At 40.5% G+C, this 23307-nt stretch overlaps 2 protein-coding genes across 2 annotated transcripts in view; both read right to left on the reverse strand.

Annotated features, from left to right (window-relative positions):
• The window catches only part of LOC109850010 (QWRF motif-containing protein 3), a 31575-nt gene extending 11765 nt beyond the window's left edge, over window positions 1-19810 (reverse strand). The window contains exons 1-2 of the mRNA XM_020419903.1: window positions 18586-19810; window positions 18369-18488 (exon numbers count right to left, since the gene is read on the reverse strand). Of these exons, the coding sequence (XP_020275492.1) occupies window positions 18369-18488; window positions 18586-19710 (1245 nt within the window). The 5' untranslated portion in view covers window positions 19711-19810. The remainder of the gene's footprint in view (window positions 1-18368; window positions 18489-18585) is intronic.
• LOC109848428 (B3 domain-containing protein Os07g0563300-like) overlaps window positions 21483-23307 on the reverse strand; it is a 34308-nt gene continuing 32483 nt past the window's right edge. The window contains 4 exon segments of the mRNA XM_020417907.1: window positions 21483-22214; window positions 22216-22272; window positions 22274-22508; window positions 22732-22784. Coding sequence (XP_020273496.1) covers window positions 21926-22214; window positions 22216-22272; window positions 22274-22508; window positions 22732-22784 — 634 coding nt within the window. The 3' untranslated portion in view covers window positions 21483-21925.

The following is a 23307-nucleotide window of genomic DNA, read 5'->3' on the forward strand; positions in this document are numbered from 1 at the left end:
TTATTTATTGCATTTATTATCTTTTGTTAATTTACAAATCTAGTTCATACCCTAAGTCTTAATCCTCTAAGTTACTAGTTGAGTGGTATTGACAAAACATTTATTCTTTCAGATACCAAATACCTAGACTAGTAAACTCAAATTGGACTTATGGATAACCCTAATCATTCTAAAAGTGTCAAACCTAAAAAATTCACCGGTGTTAATTATAAACGGTGGGCTAATCAAATATGATACTGGCTTATCACATTAGGTCTCTTATCTTCTATAGACATTCTTGAGTCTTCAACTAACGGTTCTCAACTTTTGACTCCTGATCCTGAAAAACATGTTCCTTCCACTTCTGGTTCTGGAGCTAGCTCCTTTTCTAGCTCTATGAAACAAGAAGAAATCAACTATCATTGTTGTCATGGGATTCTTAGTGCACTTGCGAACAACCTCTATGATATTTATTATGAGTTCAAAAGTGCTAAGGACCTATGGAATGCTCTTGAAGCAGAATATGACTATGATGATGCCGGAATTCTGCGTTTCACCTTATAGGTTGTCTAAAAATCACAACAGATAGCTTATCCCCATCAAGCACCGATGATGAAAGTTACAATTCGATGACTTCCAGAATGCTACAATTTGAAGACTTTCACGTGGAAGGTTACAATCTGACGACCTTCACAACAACTAATGAAAGCTCTAATTCAGCAGCCTTCATAATCAACATCGGGAGTTACAATCTGACGACTCTCATATTCTCAAGGAGCCAAGATGAAGATTACAAGATGATGATCTGTGCAAAGCTCTAGCAAGAGAGACTATAAATTGACGGTCTCTTCATATTAAAATGCAGATATCTCTCAAACCGTAAGGAATTTGGCAAAACTGACGGAGCAAACCGAACCCTATGGGGTAGGTTTGGTCGGCTTCGTCTCGTCGAGATAGCCGATTTTCATATATAATTCGTCCAATTTCGACTTACGGTTTGAAAGTTATGACCTGTTCTTCGCAGCAAGTTATGTTCTGAAGTCTGTCTGCAAGACCGGACTTCGTCAGAACATCAGACTTAGCCTGAAGCTCGCCGAGCCCACCTAAGGCTCACCTCTGCATCCAGACTCAAAACGCAGAGGTCGTGTCCGCGTTCTAGACTCAAAACGCAGAGGTCGTGGCTGCGTTCCAGATCCAAAACGCAGAGGTCGTGCCCGTGTTCTAAACTCAAAACGCAGAGGTCATGGCTGCGTTCCAGATCCAAAACGCAGAGGTCGTGGCTGCGTTCTAAACTCAAAACGCAGAAGTCGTGGCTGCGTTCCAGATCCAAAACGCAGAGGTCGTGGCTGCGTTCTAAACTCAAAACGCAGAAGTCGTGGCTGCGTTCCAGATCCAAAACGCAGAGGTCGTGGCTGCGTTCTAAACTCAACTCGAAACGCAGAGGTCGTGGCTACATTCCAGAGTCCAAACACAGAGTTCGTGGACTCAAAGCGCAGAGTCCACGCAGAACCCACCTCTGCGTTTCCCAAACACAAAACGCACACGGACTGTGCGTTCTCCAGCAGACATTCAACTCTGCAATGCAGAGTTAAAACACGAAACGCACACAGACTGTGCGTTCTTCAAATACTCAATCCTGCGTCTAAAACTCAAGACGCGGAGTTAGGATTCAGCACACAAGCGGCCTGTGCGTCCATAATTTCCAGAACGCATGCGGCCTCTGCGTTTCAAATCTCTAGCAGAGATTTAACTCTGCGCCTCAAGCCTTAGGCACAGAGTTAAGGCCCAGAACGCCAAGTTAGGCGTTTGACTTGTTCAAACACAAGTTGAACGGCTTAACAACCGTTTATCCCACGATCTGAGGGATTCTCGCCCACTCAGGAACGAATTAAGGGGGCGGTTACACCCCCTTAATCTCCTATAAATACCTCAAAACTCAACTGAGCTCGGATCCTTCTTGTTTTGGGCAACAAAGAAGAGATCTTAGGCCGGCTTGGTGGATCGGGGAGATCGGCATCATTCTCCAACGGAGATCATCCTCAATTTTAGCAGCAAGGACGTCCTTGGCTTATAACCGACTTTCGGTTAAATCAACTCTTCCATAGAGTTTCAAACTCGTTCAGAGTTATCAACTCGATCAGAGTTATTAATTCGATCAGAGTTCAAAACTTGCACTGCAAGTTCTTCTAAAACTCACTCCGAGTTATTAACTCGTTAAGAGTTATTTTCAAACTCGCCACGTAAGTTCTCCACAACATCAAATCGTGAGGAGAAAATCATGTTCCAGTGAATCAAGACGTTCGGATCGTCAACGAGAAGCAAACTCGACGCGAGCATTCGAGGGAGGCATCTCATCGCCACCGTGAAGAACCCAGAATTAAACAAAGGGGAGAATCCAGATCATTCTCCTCTCTTTTGTAATCAGGAAATCCAAATTGTAATCAAGATTGAGAGGGTTGTAATCATTCTTTTTCTAAGCAGTTAGAGAGAATAAATCAAATACGATTCTTTCATTATTTTTCTTGTTACTACAAATTTTCCACAAACACACCTCCTCCTCCTTCAATAAGTTCATGATGGTTGATGAAAAACCCAATAATGAACAAATTCATGAATTCCAAGATTTCCTCTATCACCTCCAATCAAAAGGAAACACATTTACTGATAACTATAAAGTTTCATGTCTGATTGATAAACTCCCTCCATTCTGGTCTAGATTTGCTTGAGATCTCCGGCACAAGCAAGGAGATCTAACCTTAATTGAAGCCCTCAAAGCTATTCGTATTGAAGACCGGTATATGCAAAATTTCAAAACCAAGTCTAAATCAAAAGCTAAAGTGAGCTTGATACAGGATAAGCCTAAATCTAGGAATTTCAAACCGAAAGGAAAGAAATTCAAGAAAAACAATCAATCCTTCAACAAATTTTCTTCCAAATCCAATCCCAACTCTTCCAGCCATAAGTTTGATGGAAAGTTCTGTTATGCCTGTGGTAGAACCAACCATCTAGCTCCCAACTATTTCTTTCGGAAGAAGGAACTGGCTAAACCTGCTCTTAAAGGAAATGGATCCAACAAAGTTAATATAATTGAAGAGAACCTAACTTTCTTCGGGAATCATGTGGAGGAAGCATAAGCTTAGCAGATGACTCCACCAAACAAATAATTGGAAGTGGATGTATAGGAATCATGTGGAGGAAGCATAAGCTTAGCAGATGACTCCACCAAACAAATAATTGGAAGTGGATGTATAGAGCTCACCATGACCTCCACCAAACAAATAATTGGAAGTGGATGTATAGAGCTCACCATGACCTCTGGGAAAGCTCTAAATCTGTAAGGCATCCATCATGTTCCTTCTCTCTGTCGCAATTTGATCAGTGAATCTCTTCTCCTTAGAGATGGTTTTAGGATTGTCAAGGAATCAAATAAATTTTTGATTACCAAAAATAATGTATTCATTGGAAAAAGTTTTATCTGTAATGTTCTTTTCAAACTCAATGTAAACAATTCCAGTTCCAATGAAGTTTCTGAGGCTCCTGTTGCACAAATTGTTGAGTCTTGTGATGTCTGGCATGGACGACTAAGACATGTCAATTTCCAAACCTTGCAAAGAATGATAAAATTGAATCTTATTCCTAAATCCTCTCATGATCCCTCATCTAAGTGTGAGATAGACATGTCAATTTCCAAACCTTGCAAAAAATGATAAAATTGAATCTTATTCCTAAATCCTCTCATGATCCCTCATCTAAGTGTAAGATATATGTTCAAGGGAAACACACTAAAACCCTTCAAGTCTATAACTAGAAACTCTGAACCTCTCGAATTAATTCATAGTGATGTGTGTGACTCAAACAGAGTTCTCACCTGAGGGGGTAGGAGATATTTTGTGATATTTATAGACGATCACTCCAGATATTGTTACACCTATCTTCTCAGAACTAAAGATGAAGTCGTAGATAGGTTTAAGGTGTATAAAGTTGAATCTGAGAACCAACTTGACAGAAAGATCAAGATTCTAAGATTTGATCGTAGGGGGAGTATACTTCAAATGATATGACTGAATATTGCCAAAAACACGATATTATTCATGAGGTTACTGATCCTTATACACCACAATCTAACGGGGTAGCTGAACGAAAGAACAGAACCCTAATGGACATGGTAAACTGTATATTACTCAGTTTAGGAGCACCTGAAAATCTCTTGGGTGAAGCTCTTCTTTCTGCTTGCTTCATTCTCAATAGGATTCCGCAGAAACATTCTGAGACAACTCCTTATGAATATTGGAAAGGAAGATCTTCTAGGTTAAACTTCTTCCGAGTTTGGGGTTGCTTGGCTAAAGTAGCAATTCCTGAATCTAAGAAGAGGAAAATTGATTCTAAGACTGTAGATGCTGCTTTTATTGGATATGTACTAGATAGAAATGTTAACAGATTTCTGATCATTAACTCTGAAATCAGTGACATATCCAACAACACTATTATTGAAGCTAGAAATGCAGTCTATTTTAAAAATATCTTTCCTTTCAAATCCAAAATCTCTAAAAATCCTAGTTCATCTCTTCCTTCTGATTCACCATCTTTCAGTTCTTCTCAGCATTTTGATATTGAACCTCGAAGGAGCAAAAGAGGTAGAATTCAAAAGGATTTTGGAGAAGACTTATTTACCTTTCTTGTTGAAGGTGATCCAAGCTCATTCCAAGAAGCAATGGATTCACATAAATCTCCTTTCTAGAAAGAAGTCATTGATAATGAGATTAAATCTATCATGGAAAACAATACTTGGATACTCACCAACTTACCTCCAGTCTGTAAACATGTTGGTTGTAAGTGGGTATTCAAGAAGAAACTTAGAGCTGATGGTTCCATAGATAAATTTAAAGCTAGATTAGTAGCTAAAGTCTATACTCAGCAAAAGGACATTGATTATTTTCATACATATTCTCCTATAGCCCGAATCTCCATTATTCGAGTATTACTATCTTTTGCTGCTATCCATAAGCTGATCATACATCAAATGGATGTCAATTCTACTTTCCTAAATGGTGATTTAGATGAAGAGATCTATATGCACCAATCTGAAGGATTCATTGCCAAGGGTCAGGAAAACAAAGTCTGTAAACTTGTTTAATCTTTGTATGGTCTTAAATAACCTCCTAAACAATGGCACCAGAAATTTAACAAAGTCATTGCGCAATATGGTTTCACTGTGAATGAACACGACAAGTGTGTTTACACTAAAGTGATAAACAATGACTATGTCATCCTTTGTCTCTATGTTGATGATATCCTCATCTTTGGAAAAACTCTTGAATTAATCTTAAAGGTTAAGGATTATCTATCCAAGAACTTTGACATGAAAGACTTAGGTCTTGCTGATATGATACTTAGAATAAAAATCAATAGAGACAGTAGAGGAATATCTTTGCGTCTTTCTCACAGTATTGAGAAATTGCTGATTAAATTCAACTTCCATAACTCTAAACTTGTTTCTATACCTTATGATTCTTTAATATCCTTAAAGAAGAATGAAGGTGAACCTGTCTCCCAGCTGAAGTATTCTCAGCTAATTAGATCTCTCTTACACATATTCAATCGGACCAGACCCGATATAGCTTATGTTGTAGGGAGACTGAGCTAGTATACTAGCAACCCTAGCCAAGACCACTGGTCTGCCTTAGAAAGAGTATTTAAAAACCTGAAAGGTACAGTTGACTATTGCTTGGCTTACACTGGTTACACTGATGCTATAGAAGGGTACAGTGACACCAATTAGGTCACATATTTTAACAGTGTAAAGTCAAGATCTGGATATGTATTTCTTTTTGGTGGTGCAGCTGTATCCTAGAAATCCTATAAGCAAATAGTGATTGTCAGGAGCACCATAGAGTCTGAATTGATTACTCTTTGCACAGAAGCAGAATGGTTAAAATATCTTCTCTCTGAACTTCCTTTGGTCCTTAAACGCTCTCCTCCTATTTCCATTCACTCTGATTCTAGATCCACCATAGAGCTTCTAAAGTAAGTGCATGTAAATAAAAAACTTAACAGACATATTCAAATAAGATATAAACCTATACAACATTTGTTAGGCAAAGTTGTAATCTTGGACTTTGTAAAGTCTGAAAAGAATCTTGCTGACCCTTTGACTAAGGGATTATCTAGGAGTGTGGCTCTGGATTCATCGAGGGAGATAGGGTTAAGCCTATAGATGAGATCACTGACAGTGATAACTCAACCCTTATTTGGAGACAATGTTGGTTCAATATGGTAGAAACAAGCTGAACAAGTGACATTCGTGTAAAGCATCAACCTAGATATATTATATATCATTATATAGCATCTTCTATTACCCCTTCTCTATGATGACGATGTTCTTATGATACAGGTGGTTAGGCTGAGTTTTACTCTTAATAAGTTGAACACATGTATTGCAGAGGGTATGATATCCAGCTGTAGTACTCTTGGAGGACTTACCTTCGTAAGAGGAACTGTGATGGCCACGGTTAGGGGGGAGGCTGGGCTAACCCCTAGAAACTCTCATGAGTCGGTTATTGTGAACATGGTCTTTAACGCTCAACCAGCTTTGCTCAATAGATGAAGATGTATTGTGCGTATTTTCGTTAATACCTGCTTCAAGGGGCCTAATTCAAGGCCTAGTCCATTATGTCCCTCAGGTGGCGATGAACACACTAAGGAAAGGTTCAAAGCCGAAAGCTACATATCCCAAATTCACGATACGAAAGGTTTCCCAACCTATATCCTTTTTATGATTTATTGATTTATTTATTGATTTTGAGTTTTCAGTCAATATTGCCTTTTGGGGGGGACCGTTGGATATTTTTGTTCATGAAAAGGCAATTTTACCTTTGTGAATAGTCCCACATCGGAAAACGGAAAGAAGTCCAAGAGGTTTATAATGGTTCACATCTCATTGGGGTTTGAGCTAGTGTTTTGGGCCTTGTATTGTTTGGGCTATTGCTATCATACACACACGCGCGCCACGCCTCGCCTCGCCATGCCACGTCTACCCACGCCGCGATGCCCGCGCGCCACGTCACACCGCGACGCTTGCGCGCCACGCTATGCCGCACACGCACACAATTTTTGCTTCACAGATTTTTTATTTTTTACCATTTTCTTCTGCTTGACCTGTTCATAACATATGCGGAGTTGGCGCGGGGAGTTATGTGGATAGTGCGTAATGGATGCGGAAGAGGAGCAACAGATACTCGCCTCCAGCCCCTATAAATACAAGAGCTCTCCTCCTCGGAAATCACAGAAAAACAAGCAGAATTCTCCATCATCTTCCTTATCAAATTTTCTCTCTCAACATTTTTTTACTGTGTTAATTTCCTTTTCATGCAATCATCTTCGTCTGAAAAGAAGCTCTGCTACTCACGTCCGAGTACAAAGGTCAGTCGCTTTTCGGGGGCTTTTACCGCTAGGGGGAGAGGATTGACTGTGCCAGGGTGATAGGTGGGTCCTCTATCTTCTAGGGCAGTGAAATCATGACTGCACTCGTTCAAGCCTGGTGTTCTAACTTTTAATTTTAGATTTATACTAATTATTTCTTTTTTGACAGCACCAGCTACCTGCTTCAACCACTCGCTGTTTATTGCAACCATGTCGCCACCACAACTTGTCGTCCCTCCCTCGCATGCTCCACTGCTCCGACGACGCCACAACCTTCGACGGGTGCACACAAGATGTTTGATGGAATGCTTGAGAGGCATCTCTCACCATGACCTCAATCACGACGTCATAGCCCCTAGCCAAGCTACCTTCGGCCAGCTCTCCTTTCCCAATCAAGCATCCCTCCTTTCCCAATCAAACTTCCCCCAGCCATCACCTCCTGCCAAACTCTCACCAGCCAAGCTCTTACTAGCCCTCTTCTTAGTCCAAGCTTTTGTCAGATAGCACCGCAACATTTTCTGCTTGCAAGCAAATTATCATGAGCATTCCTTCCCAGCAAATTGCCTTCGATATCCCAATATAGTTTGAGAGGAGTTATATGATATAGTTAGAGCATCTTGTTTTCCTTTATTTTAGTCCTACATTACTTCTGATAATAGAACTTCTCCCATTACTATTTCATATATATAAATACCTCAATGCAATGAATAAGATTATCAAGTTCTCTCAAACTTCTCTATACTTATCAATTAAATAATATAATTAGACCATCTTGTTTTTTATTTATTTTAGTCCCACGTTTCTTAGGCCTTACTATTTTATATAGAGATCTCAATGCAATTAATGAGATTATGATGATTACCTACTTAAAAGTCTATATTTATAATGGTATCAAAGTCGTGGTTCTCAAAATAAGATTTTAATAGCCTTTTCCTCAAAAACCTAGCATTCGTTATAGGCGATGTCTTTGTCAGGCTACCAGCCACCAATGATGGGCTACCATTGTCATTGCCGTCAGGTCACCTACGCCATTGTCAGGTCGTTGTTTGGTGGGAAAATTTAAGAAGACAATTGAGAATTAAATTTATATTATTCTCTCTGACAGACTCAGAAAAAAGAATGAATTACAAAAAAAAGAATGAATTACAATTTCTCACTGTAATCTCTCTCTAACGACTTAGAAAAAAGAAAATTATAATCTTCTCTATTGAAATCCCGATTTACAAAAGAGAGAAGGAATCGACGGAGATCCTTCCTTTTTTTTAAATTTGGGTTCTTCACGGTAGCGATGAGATGTCTCCCTCGATGTTAGTGTTGAGTTTGCTTCTCGTTGATGATCCGAACGCTTCACCTCGTGGAACGTTGTCTTTGCGTTTTGACTTGAAGTCTCGGACGAACTTGCGGGGTAAGTTTGAAACTCTTAATGAGTTAGGAAACTCTGAGCGAGTTATAACTCTGTTTAAGAGTTGATCTAACCGAAATTTGTTTATAAGCCAAGGAAAAGCTCCAAGGGATCGATCTGGAAATCCAAAGATTTGATCTGCTCTAAAAGATCTCTTCTTTGCCGCCGAAAAGATGATCCCAAGCAGCCGTTTATTAAGCTAAAATTTAAGCTATATATAGGAGATTAAGGGGAGTAACCGCCCCCTTGATTTGCTCCTTAATAGGGCTGAATGGGGTGTAATCGCCTCCTTAAATCTCTACTTAATGAGGGTTTATGGGGTGTAACTGCCCCCATTAAGTGGAAAAATAATTTTGAAACCGTTCAGGTTCTGTTTTGAACCAGTCAAACGCGCAATTCGCGTTCTGGAATGAACTCTGCGTTTAGAAATGGAACGCAGAGTTGGGTTCTGCGTTTTGGACTAAAAATACAGCAATAAAAGCTGTGTTTGGATTTGGAACGCAGCGATGAACCCTGCATTTTGGGCTGAAAATGCAACAATGAAAACTGCGTTTGGATCTGGAACGCAACGACGAACCCTGCGTTTTGGTCTGAAAACGCAATGAAAGTTGTGTTTGGATCTGAAACACAACGACGAACCCTGCGTTTTGGGCTGAAAACGCAGCAATGAGTTCTGCGTTTGGATCTGGAACATTATGTTTTGAATCTAGAACGCAGAGGCGAGCTTCAGGCGAAGTCCAATGTTCAGGTGAAGTCCATTCTTGTAGACGGAGTTCAGAACATAACTCGCTACGAACAACAGGTCATAACTTTCAAACCGTAAGTCGGAATTGGACGAATTATATATTAAAATCGACTATCTTGACGAGATGGAGCCGACCAAACCAACCCAAAAGGTTTGGTTTGCTCCCGTCCATTTCATCAAATTCCTTACAGTTTGATAGATATCTTTGTTTTGATTCGAAGAGACCGTCAATTTATAGTCTCTTTTGCTAGAGCATTGCAAGAATCGTTATTTTGTAACCTTCATCTTGGCTCCATAAAAATATGAGAGTTGTCAGATTGTATCTCCCGATATTGATTGTGAAGGCTGTTGAATTAGAGCATTCATCGATCTATGTGAAAGTTTTTAATTATAGTCTTCTAAAAATCGTCAGATTATAACTTTCATCATTGGTGTTTGATGGGGATCAGCTATCTGCAGTAATACAGCCTACAAAACCTCCTCTAAAGTTTTTTAAAGTTCGCGGTTGATTGGGACGAATTTTTAAAATACTTTGGATCTCAACTCTGATCTTGGAGCTGTTGATTCCCTGTCATAAAGGAGTTGTTCTCTGCACTTGCTTCAAAGGCATCTTGGTTGAAGGGATTTGCCACGTAGGACCTGTGTGAGGATGAGCTTCAAAGAGAAACTGTAGCGACGATACAAGCTACTCATGAGCAGAAGCTCTTAAACGTCACGTCATGAATCACATCCATTCAGCTAATGGGCCCGTAAATATTCATAGGATTTTTGGCATATCCTCGGCCATCAACGGATTTAATAAGCCTTTACCAACTACCGTTTGATTCGAGCTAGCATGTGGATTGTCTAAGTCCGTTCCACATGTAACGTTGTGCTAAAAGAATGAAGTCTTTTAGATTTAGTGCTATGATGCCGAATACATAGACTTATGTCAATTTTACGGGAATAGACTATCCGGCAACGCGTGTTAGGCATAGGCTTACCTCTAATTAGGGATCGACATAAAGTCTCATATGCGTGAAAGGCATGCATTTTTGATGTTACGATGTTGAATACGTAGACTTCGCCATTATTGCTAGAATAGGCCACCTGATAGCATGTGTTAGATGCTGACTTATCTCTAATTAGGAATCAAGATAAAGTCTCTCATGCGTGTAAGGCATGGATTCTGGTATTATTAATAACAACCTGCTACGATATTGAATATGTAGGTTTTACCGCTATTTCTTCCTATGTTATATTTTTACTTGAAACACTGAAAGAAAGTTTTAAGTACCAGAGATGTAGTATTAACTTGGCATGAATTTTCACTTAGAGTAAAATTCAAAAAAAATTCTTCATTGTCACTAGGATAATTCTAGAAAATCTTTAATCCGTTAGGAATTTTATAATGAAAACTTGCTATTCTTATTAAAAAAAGGATTAACAAGTTCATTAGGGGGTTTGACTGTTAGAGATGTGATGTTAACCTAACAGTATTTTATAAGGATTAACAAGTTCATTAGGGGGTTTGACTGTTAGAGATGTGATGTTAACCTAACAGTATTTTATGGGCCTATCGCTCTATTGAAGAGGGGTTTGACTGTTAGAGATGTGATGTTAACCTAACAGTATTTTATGGGCCTATCGCTCTATTGAAGAGAATCGATAAATTAATTTGGTCGTCAGATGTATGATGTTAACTTGACAGGTTTGTGGACCTATCACTCTATTGAAGAGAGTCGATAAGTTGATTATCAGATGTGTGATATTAACGTGACGGGAATTTGTTGTGAATGGGGCAACTTTGAGGACCTATCGCTCTATTGAACAAAGTCGATAAGTTGATTGTCAAAGATGTGATATTAACGTGACTGGAGTTTGTTGCGATCAGAGCAACTTTAAGGATATTTCGCTCTATTAAAGAGAGTCGATAAGATAAGTTGATTGTCCGAGGTGTGATATTAACATGACGAGAATTTGTTACGATCGGAACAACTTTGAGGACCTATCGCTCTATTAGAGAGAGTCAATAAGTTGATTGTCAGAGGTGTGATATTAGCATGGCGTTATCAGATGTGTAATATTAATGTGATAAAAGGATTGGTTATCAGAGGTTTGATATTAACGTGATAGAATTTGTTACGTTCGTAGCAACTTTATGGACATATCATCCTATTGAAGAGGATTGATAAGTGGATTGTCAGAGATGTGATGTTAACGTGAAAGTGTTTGTGGATTTTATGGTTGACAGAGGTATTTTATTGAACATAACAACTCAGAAAATTTATTACTCATAATCCAGTGGATCACAAATAAACCAACCCCCAGTTGTAGGTTGTCTAAAAATCAGTGCAGATAGCTAATCCCCATCAAACACCGATGATAAAAATTACAATTTGACGGCTTCCAGAATGATACAATTTGAAGACTTTCACGTAGATTGATAAAGTTTACAATCTGACGACCTTCATAACAACTGATGAAAGCTCTAATCAATAGCCTTCACAATCAACATCGGGAGTTACAATCTGATGACTCTCATATTTTCAAGGAGCTAAGACGAAGATTACAATATGACGGTTTTTTCAACGTCCTAGCAAAAGAGACTACAATTTAACGGTCTTTTCAAATCAAGACGCAGATCTCACCTCTGCCTCTCAGATTCAAAACGCAAATGTCATGCCCATGTTTCAAGCTCAAAACGTAGGGTTCATCCCCAGCGTTCAAGCCCAGACGCAGAGCTCGTGACTGCGTTCCAGACTCAAAACGCAGAGTTCATCTCTGCGTCTCAGATGCCAAAATGCAGAGTTCACATCTGCATCTCAATGCAGCACGAACACTGTGTTTTCAGCCTTAAGCATAGGCCCAACTCAGTGTTTCATCTCTAAAACGCAGAGTTCGGGCCCAGAACACCAATTTCGGCATTTGACTCGTTCAAGCATGGGCTAAACGATTCCAAAACCGTTTCCCATAATTTGAGGGTGGTACACCCCACTTAGAAGTATTTAAGGGGCGGTTACACCCCCTTAATCCCCTATAAATATCAAGTTAACTCCATCAAGTTGAGGGGCTGAACTTTTTCATGAGAAAGTCATAAAAAGGAGATCGACATGATTCTTCAACAGAGATCATCTTCAACTTCAGCAACGAGGAGCTTGTTCTTGGCTATAACCAGCTTTCGGTTCAAATCAACTCTATTACAGAGTTCTAAAAACTCGTTCTGAGTTATCAACTCGTCAAGAGTTTCAAACTTGCTTTACAAGTTCGTCCAAAACGTCAAGTCAAGAGGCAAAGATAACGTTCCAGCAAGGTGTTCGGATCGTCAACGGAGAGCAAACTCGACACGAGTATTTGAGGGAGTCACTTCATCGCCATCGTGAAGAACCCAGAATTAAACAAATGGGAGGATCTCCGTCAATCATTTTTTCTTTTGTAAATCGGGAGAATTGTATTGAGAGGATAGTATTCATTCTTTTAGAGAGATAATACAATAAATCATTTTCTCAATTGTCTTCTTTTAAATTTTCCCACCAAACACCAGTTTTGAACAAGTGCAGTGGGGGAAAAGGGGTAGACATGGCACATTGCCTAGTAGGCCACTATCCGTCAAGTCATTCAGTGACATTAGAGTATAACGACTATGATTGGAATATGTCATATAGTAAGTCGTTATCTGAGGAGTTTGGCTATTAGAGGTAATTATTAACATGATAGTTTTGTGGACCCGTCATCCTATTGAAGAGAATTGGCTTTAGTGATCGTAGTATCTTCTCCTTCTAATTGAGAAGATTGGGCGTGGTCCGATTGTTCAGGTTGATCCTGCTTACTTTATTCTTCAGCTTTGATCCTGATAATAATTTTTTAAGCTTGTTTGCCTTGAGAGATTAGTTGTCTCCAGGAACGGCATTCTGCAACCCTAATTTGTGCTAGAAGGTTGGTCTGTAAGTTATGTTGATAGGTCTCTATTAAGGTAGACTGTGTCATACCCGACGAACATTGAAGAGTCATGCTTCAGAACCTCTTGACGAATGCTTTGACGGACTCTCTCTTCTTCTGCTTAGTGGCGCGAAGGGTATGGATATGGATGGAGGCTTATATGGATATGGATGGATGCTTATGTATCATCTTCAAAGAATCTTGACAGGAAGAGTGTCTCTAGCCGCCCACTTTTGGATACATCCGGCATGCAGTTTTCTGAACCATTTAAAGGCAACTCCCTTGAGGGTGCCAACGAACAATCGCGTCAGTATGGCATCGTTTGATATCATATTCCCAGTCTGTGACTTAAAATGATAGATATGTTGATTCGATGATCTCATGCCGTCAAAAGTTTATAGCGTCGGGACCTCGAACTTTAGAGGATAAGGGGTTGTATTCCATCCGGCATGATAGGACCTAGCAACTCCCTCGTCTTGAAGTTCGCTTATGTTAGCAATAGCATTGAGGCGGACTTACAATTCTTTCATTTTCGCAGACTAGAGATTATGCTCGTTCTCAGTCTCTCTTCCTTCATCAGAGGAAGATTCTAAGTTGTGGGCTTCTTGGTCAGAAGCACCATCATCAACAATTTTTTCCTTCCCCTTGCTTGTGTGAGGTAGGGATGAAGACGTTCTTCCTCTTTGGGAAGATTCTTACCTTAGCGGAAAATTTGTCTTCTGAGATTTGGTCTTGTCTGCGATGAATTGAGTTATCTGGATCTGAAGTTCATTGATGACCTCCTGTTTTGCTTTGACCATGGCTTGCTCCTCATCAAGTCTCTTCACGAGATCTTCATGATTTCCCATCATATAGGAGGAGCTCTCATGTTATATGAAAGAGATAGAGGATTGAGATTCTGCCATAGCTGAATGCTCACCATCGGATGTAGTTCCCCTAGCTAGTCTTTGATAATTAATCAGAGGAATGGCTCCTGTCCGAGTCCGAGTGCGCCAGTATATTCCTTCAAACTCGTCACAGATTTTTCTAACAGTCGGTGACCGACTTGTCTCAGAATCGTCAGAACTAGGAGTCATGGTCTTACCTCTGCCAATCACATTGATAGTGACCTCGGAATATTCAGCTTCTGAAACCTTCTTCTTGTGATGACGTCGTCGCTTGGCAGGCCTGACGACATTCGTCAATCGGTCGAATATTGATCGCCTGGGTGTGGATACACAACATTAGCATTCTGAGAGGACCGTAGAAATAAGCCGCTCACATTGACATAAGTGGGCTGCTTGTTGCGCCAGTCTTTCTCTCGACAACAATTCCTACAAGTCAGAGACTTGGAGTGAATCTCTCACAGAGCGTGGGGGTGGAGATGAAACCCCATGTTCGTCAATGGATGGGACTGGTTCTTAGCAAATATGAATTTTAAATCCATGTTGATCTTTTTGAACACGACGAATCACATCGTGTTCCGAAGAAGGACCACGAGGGTCGTGTTTAGCTTGATTAATGCAAGACCGAAGTCTGTATTTTGCTGGTGAAACACAATCCTGAGATCTACATTTTGCTAATGAAATGCAGTCCTAAAATCTGTATTTTGTTGGTGAAATGCAGTCCTGAGATCTGCATTTTAGTTCTAGAATGCACTCCTGAGAGTTGCGTTCGGTTTTGGCAAAGCTTCCTTGAGGGTTGTGTTCTGATGGTAAAACGCAGGCCTGATGGCTGCGTTCTGAAGGTGAGACGCAATCTTGAGAACTATATTCTGCTTGAATAACGCGCACCTGAGGGCTACATTTTGATTGTAAAACATGCCTCTCAGGGTTATGTTTTGGTTGCATAACGCGCCACTGAGGGCTGCGTTCAACATGGTTCACACGAGATTCTCGTTTAGGCTCATGAACACGAGGCTCTTGTTTTGAAACAGAAACGCAGAGCTCAGGATCGCATTTCGGCTCATAAATGCACGGCTCGTGTTTGTTGAGAGATCGGCTTTCTTGGAGTTGTGCTCACCGTCGAGATCTTCTCCTTCGTCGAGCGGCGTTCTTCGTAGCCTGTTTTAAGGCTTTTGCAGTATCATCACCATCTGTACTGATCAGGTTAGTCATGATGATAAGCCTCTTGTGACCCGATACCCGTTGTTTAGGCGCGGGCGTGGAACCTTCAACTCGATTGACGAGTTTAGCCAAAGCTAAGTCTTCTCATTCAAAGAGGGGACTATATGAATAGTGCAACACCCAGAGGAGATAGTCCTTTGACGAGTCGGTCACAACTAGAGCTTTAGTCTCCTTAGAGACTTTGTGGATCTTGCGCATAGCCTTGGGGCTAAGTGATCCGGAAGAGAGTAACTCCTCATACTTGGATTGATCGAACTCAATGATCAAAGTTTTAACGGTCGTTCTAGCGAGCTTGGTGTCAGATTGCGCCACCACTTCTTCTTCGGTGAAAAAGCTAGTCCCCAGCAGAGTCGTCATTTTTTGTTTAGTGGGAACATTCAAAAAGACAATTGAGTATTAAATTTGTATTATTCTCTCTGACAGACTCAGAAAAAGAATGAATTACAATTTCTCACTGTAATCTCTCTCTAACAACTTAGAAAAAAGAAAATTACAATCTTCTCTATTAAAATCCCGATTTACAAAAGAGAGAAGAAATCGACGGAGATCCTTCCTTTGTTTAAATCTGGGTTCTTCACGGTAGCAATGAGATGCCTCCCTCGATGTTAGTGTCGAGTTTTCTTCTCGTTGACGATCCGAACACTTTACCTCGTGGAACGTTGTCTTCGCCTTTTGACTCGAAGTCTCGAACAAACTTGTGGAGCAAGTTTGAAACTCTTAATGAGTTAGGGAACTCTGAGCGAGTTATAACTCTGTGGAAGAGTTGATCTAACCGAAATCGGTTTATAAGCCAAGGAAAAGCTCCAAGAGATCGATCTGAAAATCCAAAGATTTGATCTTCTCTAAAAGATCTCTTCCAAGCAGCCCTTTATTAAACTGAAATTCTAGCTATTTATAGGAGATTAAGGGGTGTAACTGTCTCTTGATTTTCTCCTTAATAGGGCTGAATGGGGTAAAACCGTCCCCCTTAAATCTCTCCTTAATGTGGGTTTATGGGGTGTAACCGCCCCTATTAAGTGAAAAAATGGTTTTGATATCATTCGGGTTTTGTTTTGAACCAGCCAAACGCGCAATTTGCGTTTTGGAATGAACTCTGTGTTTGGAACTGGAATGTAAAGTTAGGTTCTGCGTTTTAGGCTGAAAACGCAGCAATGAAAGCTACGTTTGGATCTGGAACGCAGCGATGAACCATGCGTTTTGGGCTGAAAACGTAGTAATGAACTCTGCGTTTGGATTTGGAACACTATGTTTTGACTCTGGAACGCAGAGGCGAGCCTTAGGCGAGCTTCAGGCGAAGTCCAATGTTTAGGCGAAGTCCAGTCTTGCAGATGGACTTCAGAACATAACTTGTTGCGAAGAACAGGTCATAACTTTTAAACCGTAAGTCAGAATTAGACGAATTATATATGAAAATCGACTATCTCGACGAGACGGAGCCGACCAAACCAATCTGAAGGGTTTGGTTTGCTCCCATCCGTTTTATCAAATTCCTTACAGTTTGAGAGATATCTGTGTTTTGATTCGAAGAGACCGTCAATTTGTAGCCTATTTTGCTAGAGCGTTGCAAAGATCGTCATCTTGTAACCTTCGTCTTGGCTCCTTGAAAATATTAGCGTCAATCAGATTATATCTCTCGATGTTGATTGTGAAGGCTGTTGAATTAGAGCTTTCATCGATCTACGTGAAAGTTTTCAAATTATAGTCTTCTGAAAGCCATCATATTGTGACTTCCATCATCGGTGTTTAATGGGGACCAGCTATCTGCAGTAATTTTTAGACAACCTACAGTCAGTCATCTAGTCTCTCTTGCTATAGAGATGGATTTGGTAAGGTTTATTTGGTTGTCTTCTCTTTTGATGAGTTATTTTTGTAGTAAGTTGTTTTTGGTTGTTATTGCTGTTTGGTGATGGCGTTGGACTTTGGAATAGTTTTCTCGTAGTTTGAAGTTGTTTGAGGATGGTAAGAGATGTGCTAGGAGTTTGGTTTGGTTTGTAGGGGAGGTAGGGAGGTGCTTGGCATTTGTTTTTCAATTGATAGGGTGGTGATAGGTCAATTGCTATGACCGCCAGTAAGGAAGTTGCCCCTATCTTTATCCCGAAATGCTTGCTTCCAGAAAATTTTGTGATAGAAAATTGTCCTCTGGTAATTATCTACAATGAAGAGACTTGTTCTGATTAATTTGGAAGGGTGAGAAAAAGAAGATCACTTGATGGGAGTCTCCTTCTAGAAAGGAAATAGAGTGGAATGAAGATGATAAACAACTCTTAATCATCTATTGAATGCAACAGAGATAGAAGTACAGGATGTTGCCCTTGTATGACCGTGCAGGAATTATGGTATTTCTTGGAGTTAATTTGCTCCGAAAAGTGTAGTTTGACACAGAGCCTACTCTGTTTCACAGAAGTTTTCAAGATTTTAGTTAGGAAGCAAGTATTTGGAAGAATAATATGCAGAGTTCAACAAACTACAAGGGCGAGCTTCAAGAGATCTTTCCAATTACATCTGATTTACAGAATATGAAGAGAGAACAGGAGCAGCTGGAGATTTTAACATTTCTCGGAGGGTCACCGAAGGATTATGAGATGGCATGACCACAGGCGATTGCTCCTGTAGGTACAGGTTCACTTTCTGAGAGTTATCATTTTCAACGTAATATTCTCTCTAAATCTTCTTAGGAGGTGGAGGAGAAATCAGCATTGGTTCCACAACAGAGAGACAACAATATCTATTACGAAGTTCTAGAGGAAGATCTTCTCGGGAGGTGGAGGAGAAATCAGCATTGGTTCAAACTTGTACTAACCTGCCAAGATAGATGAAGGTCGAGCTTTAGGTGCAACTTCTCCCTCTCAAGCTGCAACGTCTTCTTCATCGCTGAACTTTGCAGCTTCCCTATCTCAGTCCATGCACGCATCAACATACCCTGCAAAACAAACCGTAAAGGGGGGAAAGTTTTAGACTACAACCGACCACGACAAGTGAACTACAAACAGTCAAGTAAAGAGTACTACTGAAAATACCTCAGCAGTGCTTGTTCTTGTCTGATTAGTGAAGTTCAATCTAGCATTCACATACCTCCATTGAATCAAACAATTACGCAACATCCTGAACTGGTGTCCTACATCTCCTACCACCATCACAGGAGATGAAGGTCTCAACTTAATATTACTGGATGTAAAACCCTGTTTCCTTCTAAACAGATCCATCCCCATGCTAATAATATTCCCAACTTTCTTACTCTTATCGGGGTTTTCTGGTCGGAGACTCGAGAATGACCTAGTCGGAGTCCCTCCCCCCTCCATTGTCGCTGCCAGTGGTGGCCGTACTGGTGGAGAATTGGAGCGGTGCCCGGGAGAAAGTGCCCACGGGCTTAGATTCAAACCTGGTCCTTTTCCTGTTAAGGAGCTACTCCTTCGAATACCTGCAGCAGCTGCCAGCTTGCTTGCAGGAGTCCTATCCGCAGACTTTGGGCCTGAATCTTTATTTCTAGACCGAGGAATATTAGGACTCATCCCCTTGGTACTATCACTCCTATCAGACTCTGAGCTCAGCGAGTCCACAGCAAAATCAGTGGTTCTCCTGTAGTTCGAGAGTATGCTCTCATCCACGGACATTCTACCAGGCAGTATGCGTGAGTTGATTTCGGTCTTTGAGGATGATTTGGGGAATCTAAGTTTTCCTATGTAGCGCATGGAACTCCCAAAAGGGCGGTTTTCTTTGGATACGTTCCTGCTGCTGCTGCTCTTCTGTTCATCTTCTTCCTTCTTCTCTTCAAAGCGGCTGAACTCTGAGCAGCTGCGCATGCGGGAGAGGGATTGGGGACCGGCTGCATAGGAGTTGGTGCTGCTCTTTCGATCTACAAGTCCAGGAAGGCCGTCGTTGCTCAGATAATCCGCTAGCGAATTGTTGGATTGCTTTGAAGACGAATAGGAAGAGGAAGAAGGCCATCGGGCACGAAGGAGAGCGCCATCATTGGAATAGAGTGATTTACCGGAGGATTCGGTAGCACAGGATTTGCGGCCGCGGAGTGGACAGAAACCATGGCGAGTTGTGGGGTCAATGAGGGGAGAGCAAGGTTGGGAGCCAGAAGCTGTGGAAGAATCACGCAGCAACGGCAGATTGTTCCGCAAGTGTTTGTTCTCCATTTGGCATAGATAGACAATGAGGGTCAGAGAAGAAGTTGGAGGAGCAAGCAAGTTTCAATATATATAAATAGGAAAGAATATTGCCAAGTAGAGATAGCCATTAAGGGGACAGAGATATAGGAGTAGATCTGAAAAAAAAACTTGGTTGTGAGCAATTAAGAAGGATACGATAATGGTTAATTTAATGAAGGAGATGGTCCAGAGTAGAACGGAATGGGAGAATAGGATTCATGTAGCCGACCCCAACCATTTGAGATGAAGGCTTTGTTGTTGTCGTTGTAGTTGTTGGTGTACAGATAGTAATTAAGGGAGAGAAAGAGAGCAAGGTAACTAGCCGGCAAATCAGTGTCATTGTTTAGTTGACTGAGGACGGATATTACAAGGTTTAATAACCGTACAGTATTGACGGCCAAAGAAAGATGAGTAACAAAATAATCAAATATAATATGGTAAACTTTTAACTAATCCTTGAATTCAAAAATGATTTGAGAGAATGGTTAACTGAGTCAAGAAATGAGACACCAGAGAGGAGGAAATCAAGCAAGACAAAGAGAAGCCAAACATTTGTGTTTTCTGTTAGCCGGCAACAAAATATTTAGCACAGTTCCATACATATTTTCCTACCACCTGACATTAGTTAATAAACTGCCGGCTGTCAGTATCTAACATTGCTATAATTCTGACTTCCAGCATTAGTTTTTTGGTTTTGGACAAAAGTCCGCACGCAATCGAAGTGTGACACCCATAAAATCCACGAACGATCACCAGCACTGACGAGTTACACGTATATGTATTTACTTCGTGCATTTTCTATTCCTCGATGCATTAGTCAGACTACCAACGTAGTTTCCCAGATGGGTGTTGTGAGGTTGACAAATATGTCGGCATCTTCTATCGTATAAACATGTAAGTCTAGCACAAGTCAAAAAATCTTACTGCGTTATGGGGCACAATTGACAGAGGACAAGCCGCCTGGAGCTGAGCATCAAAACCTAGCCACGAAGTGGGAGAGGTTCCATCATCTTTTTTGGGCCTAGTGAATGATTTCGAACAGAAATCTATCTATCGCATATATGCTTCAAGGGAATCAAAATGTGGTATAATAAAGAACTTATAAAAGTAAAGTACTTAGGATCTTCCTTTTCTCACATTAAAGCTTGATTTCTTGATTTCTGCTGCGGGAAATCGAACGCCTTGGATTGGCATCTGGATTTGATTCGGCTTGTTATTGGTTCCATTTCCCTAATCCTCCCTTCCCAAAAGAAAGAACATAAACTTCTTTTTCCTTTCCGCTGGGTGAAGGAAGGCTCGAACGCCAACTGGCATCTGTTTATTCTCTAATTCTTCAACAAGAAAAAAAAAATATTAGGAGAAAACATTCAGATCATACGAACAAGTATTATCTTGACAATGCCAAAGATTCAGGAAATTTACGTACCTGTAATATCTTTACAATGTCAGAGATCACACTGAGAAGTTGTATGACAACAATTTTCTGTTGAACAAAAGTAATTTATTAGCGCTCGGAAGAATATATTGATGCCTCAAATTAAGCAGAACTTTTCTTCTTTTCTTCTTTTCTTCTTTTTTTTAATTCTCACATGCTTGTCAATATCATCCAAATCCTGGAGCACTGAATTTGAACAGCACCTAAGTTGGTTCACCTTTCGTCAAGTAAAAACTTCCTGATTATGTTAGCATAACTAATAAAATATACATATATCACGGTGCTATGTGCAACGGCAAGATACAGCATGAATACGCACTTGGCATGAAACTATCAAGTAATAACCTGTAGTCCTCCACAAGTTAGTTACACAATTCCTTTTACGCATCAGAAAAGCTAGTGTATATCTCCTCATAACAAGCTTCAGTTTTCCCATCAAATTTTGAAACCTCACAGGGAAAAGAAAGAATACCTTGTGCATTTATACTAGCCGCAGTTATACCTATTCCTTCCAGGTGGAGGATAACCAAATAAAAAAATTTAAAAAAAATAAATCACAGCTTTTGTTTCCTCCGGCCTCTTTTACATTTGATGAGTAACCTTTAATATATCCCTGGAGCTTGTCCGCTATTTCTCCAAAGGTTGAGTGACTTATATCACTCAATGGTTTCGATAGATTTCAGGCTCTGACCACACCGACAGGCACAACTGGCCTTTTTCTTCCTACCACACCATAGATGTGCTTCCACATCTAGACATAAATAATTCCTAGTTTGTAGTCTTAACAAAAGTGCTCATCACGCTGCCAGCATCAGCCATTGGCAATGGCTCCTCCTCCCGCTCTGGCTGGATGTTCAATTCAATCTGAGCCTTGAGAGGAGATGGTAACATTATCTTCTTGTCGGGGTCATCATCAGTCTCACCCTCGCTGGACTTTTGAGGAGAAGAGCCACTAGTGATGCAAATCCCTGCTGGCAGATGAGGGTCACTACTTGAAGGCATCTCCGGCGACTGAGAAAGAGGCTGCTTCTGGTGTGGAGGAACAGTCTCAGATTCTCTCTGACTGTCGTTTCTCTCGCCGCAGCATGAGGGTACAGAAGCGACGCTTTACAGAGACATATGTTGCAAGTGCATGTCTGCTTGTGCTTGGGACCTTTGCCACTAGGAGGCTGGATGCAGACGATACATGAGCAGTCTGGACGATGCCGAGGATGCTTTGTAGTAGGTTGAGAAGATGGAGGGAGAGATTCTCCCTCCCTGAGTATTGCAAGGTTGGCAAGCGTGTCAAGCCCATCTGATACTTCAAAGTTATCATTGTTTTCAATGTCTTTTACCTTTGATCTCCTCGAACCTATCCAAAACATTTTAAGAAGCACATTCAGACTAGTTATCCAAACATATAATGCAACTCTGCTTGTTGGTTTATTTGTATGCAGGTTCCAGCATCCTGCTCCAACTTGCACGTTGAACAGGCGAACAAATTAACACGCTTTAATTAAAGAGTCAATAAATATGATTAAGAACTGACTAACATAAGAAACAGTGGAGGAAATTACAGCAAGATGTTCTCATACCGGCATTACTAGGAAGTATATCTGTTAGTTCCTGAGCAGATGAACATGAACCCCTATGAAAGTACAAAGACAAAAGGTAACATTAGAAATCAAGAATAATGTGAATTTTCATCTAGTGCTTCCTAATAATAACAAAAACCTTTATCCAGATTGTTTAGTCTGTTAAACCGCTATTGTTATAACAATAGCTTAACCATACTCGGAAAAAGCATACTTATGGAGTATTCATGCTGTGATTTTGGTCAGTAAAGAACGATGATGTGAAGGGGAAGTACCATGATCATGAGTTGTGGCAGTACATAAACAGAGCGGATGTGAACAGTTCAATAAGCCTCCTGTGGCCAGTAATGCATAACTTTATAACTTGATACCTTCTTTGTTCTTGCACATTGCTGGATCACATTGTTGATCGATTTTATTGCACTAAATCAAAAGCCTGTTGTGAAGTTCTTCCAGTGTAAAAAAGTTGATCCACATTGATTGAGCGTGAAAGTGTTCATCTGGGTAATTTCGTAAAGCGGTAAATTCCCTCAATTATGTTTGTCCATTTTTAAGATAACCCCTAAACTATAGATA

This window comes from Asparagus officinalis, chromosome 7, assembly GCF_001876935.1.
Source record: "Asparagus officinalis chromosome 7, Aspof.V1, whole genome shotgun sequence".
NCBI classification, from domain to species: Eukaryota; Viridiplantae; Streptophyta; class Magnoliopsida; order Asparagales; family Asparagaceae; genus Asparagus; species Asparagus officinalis.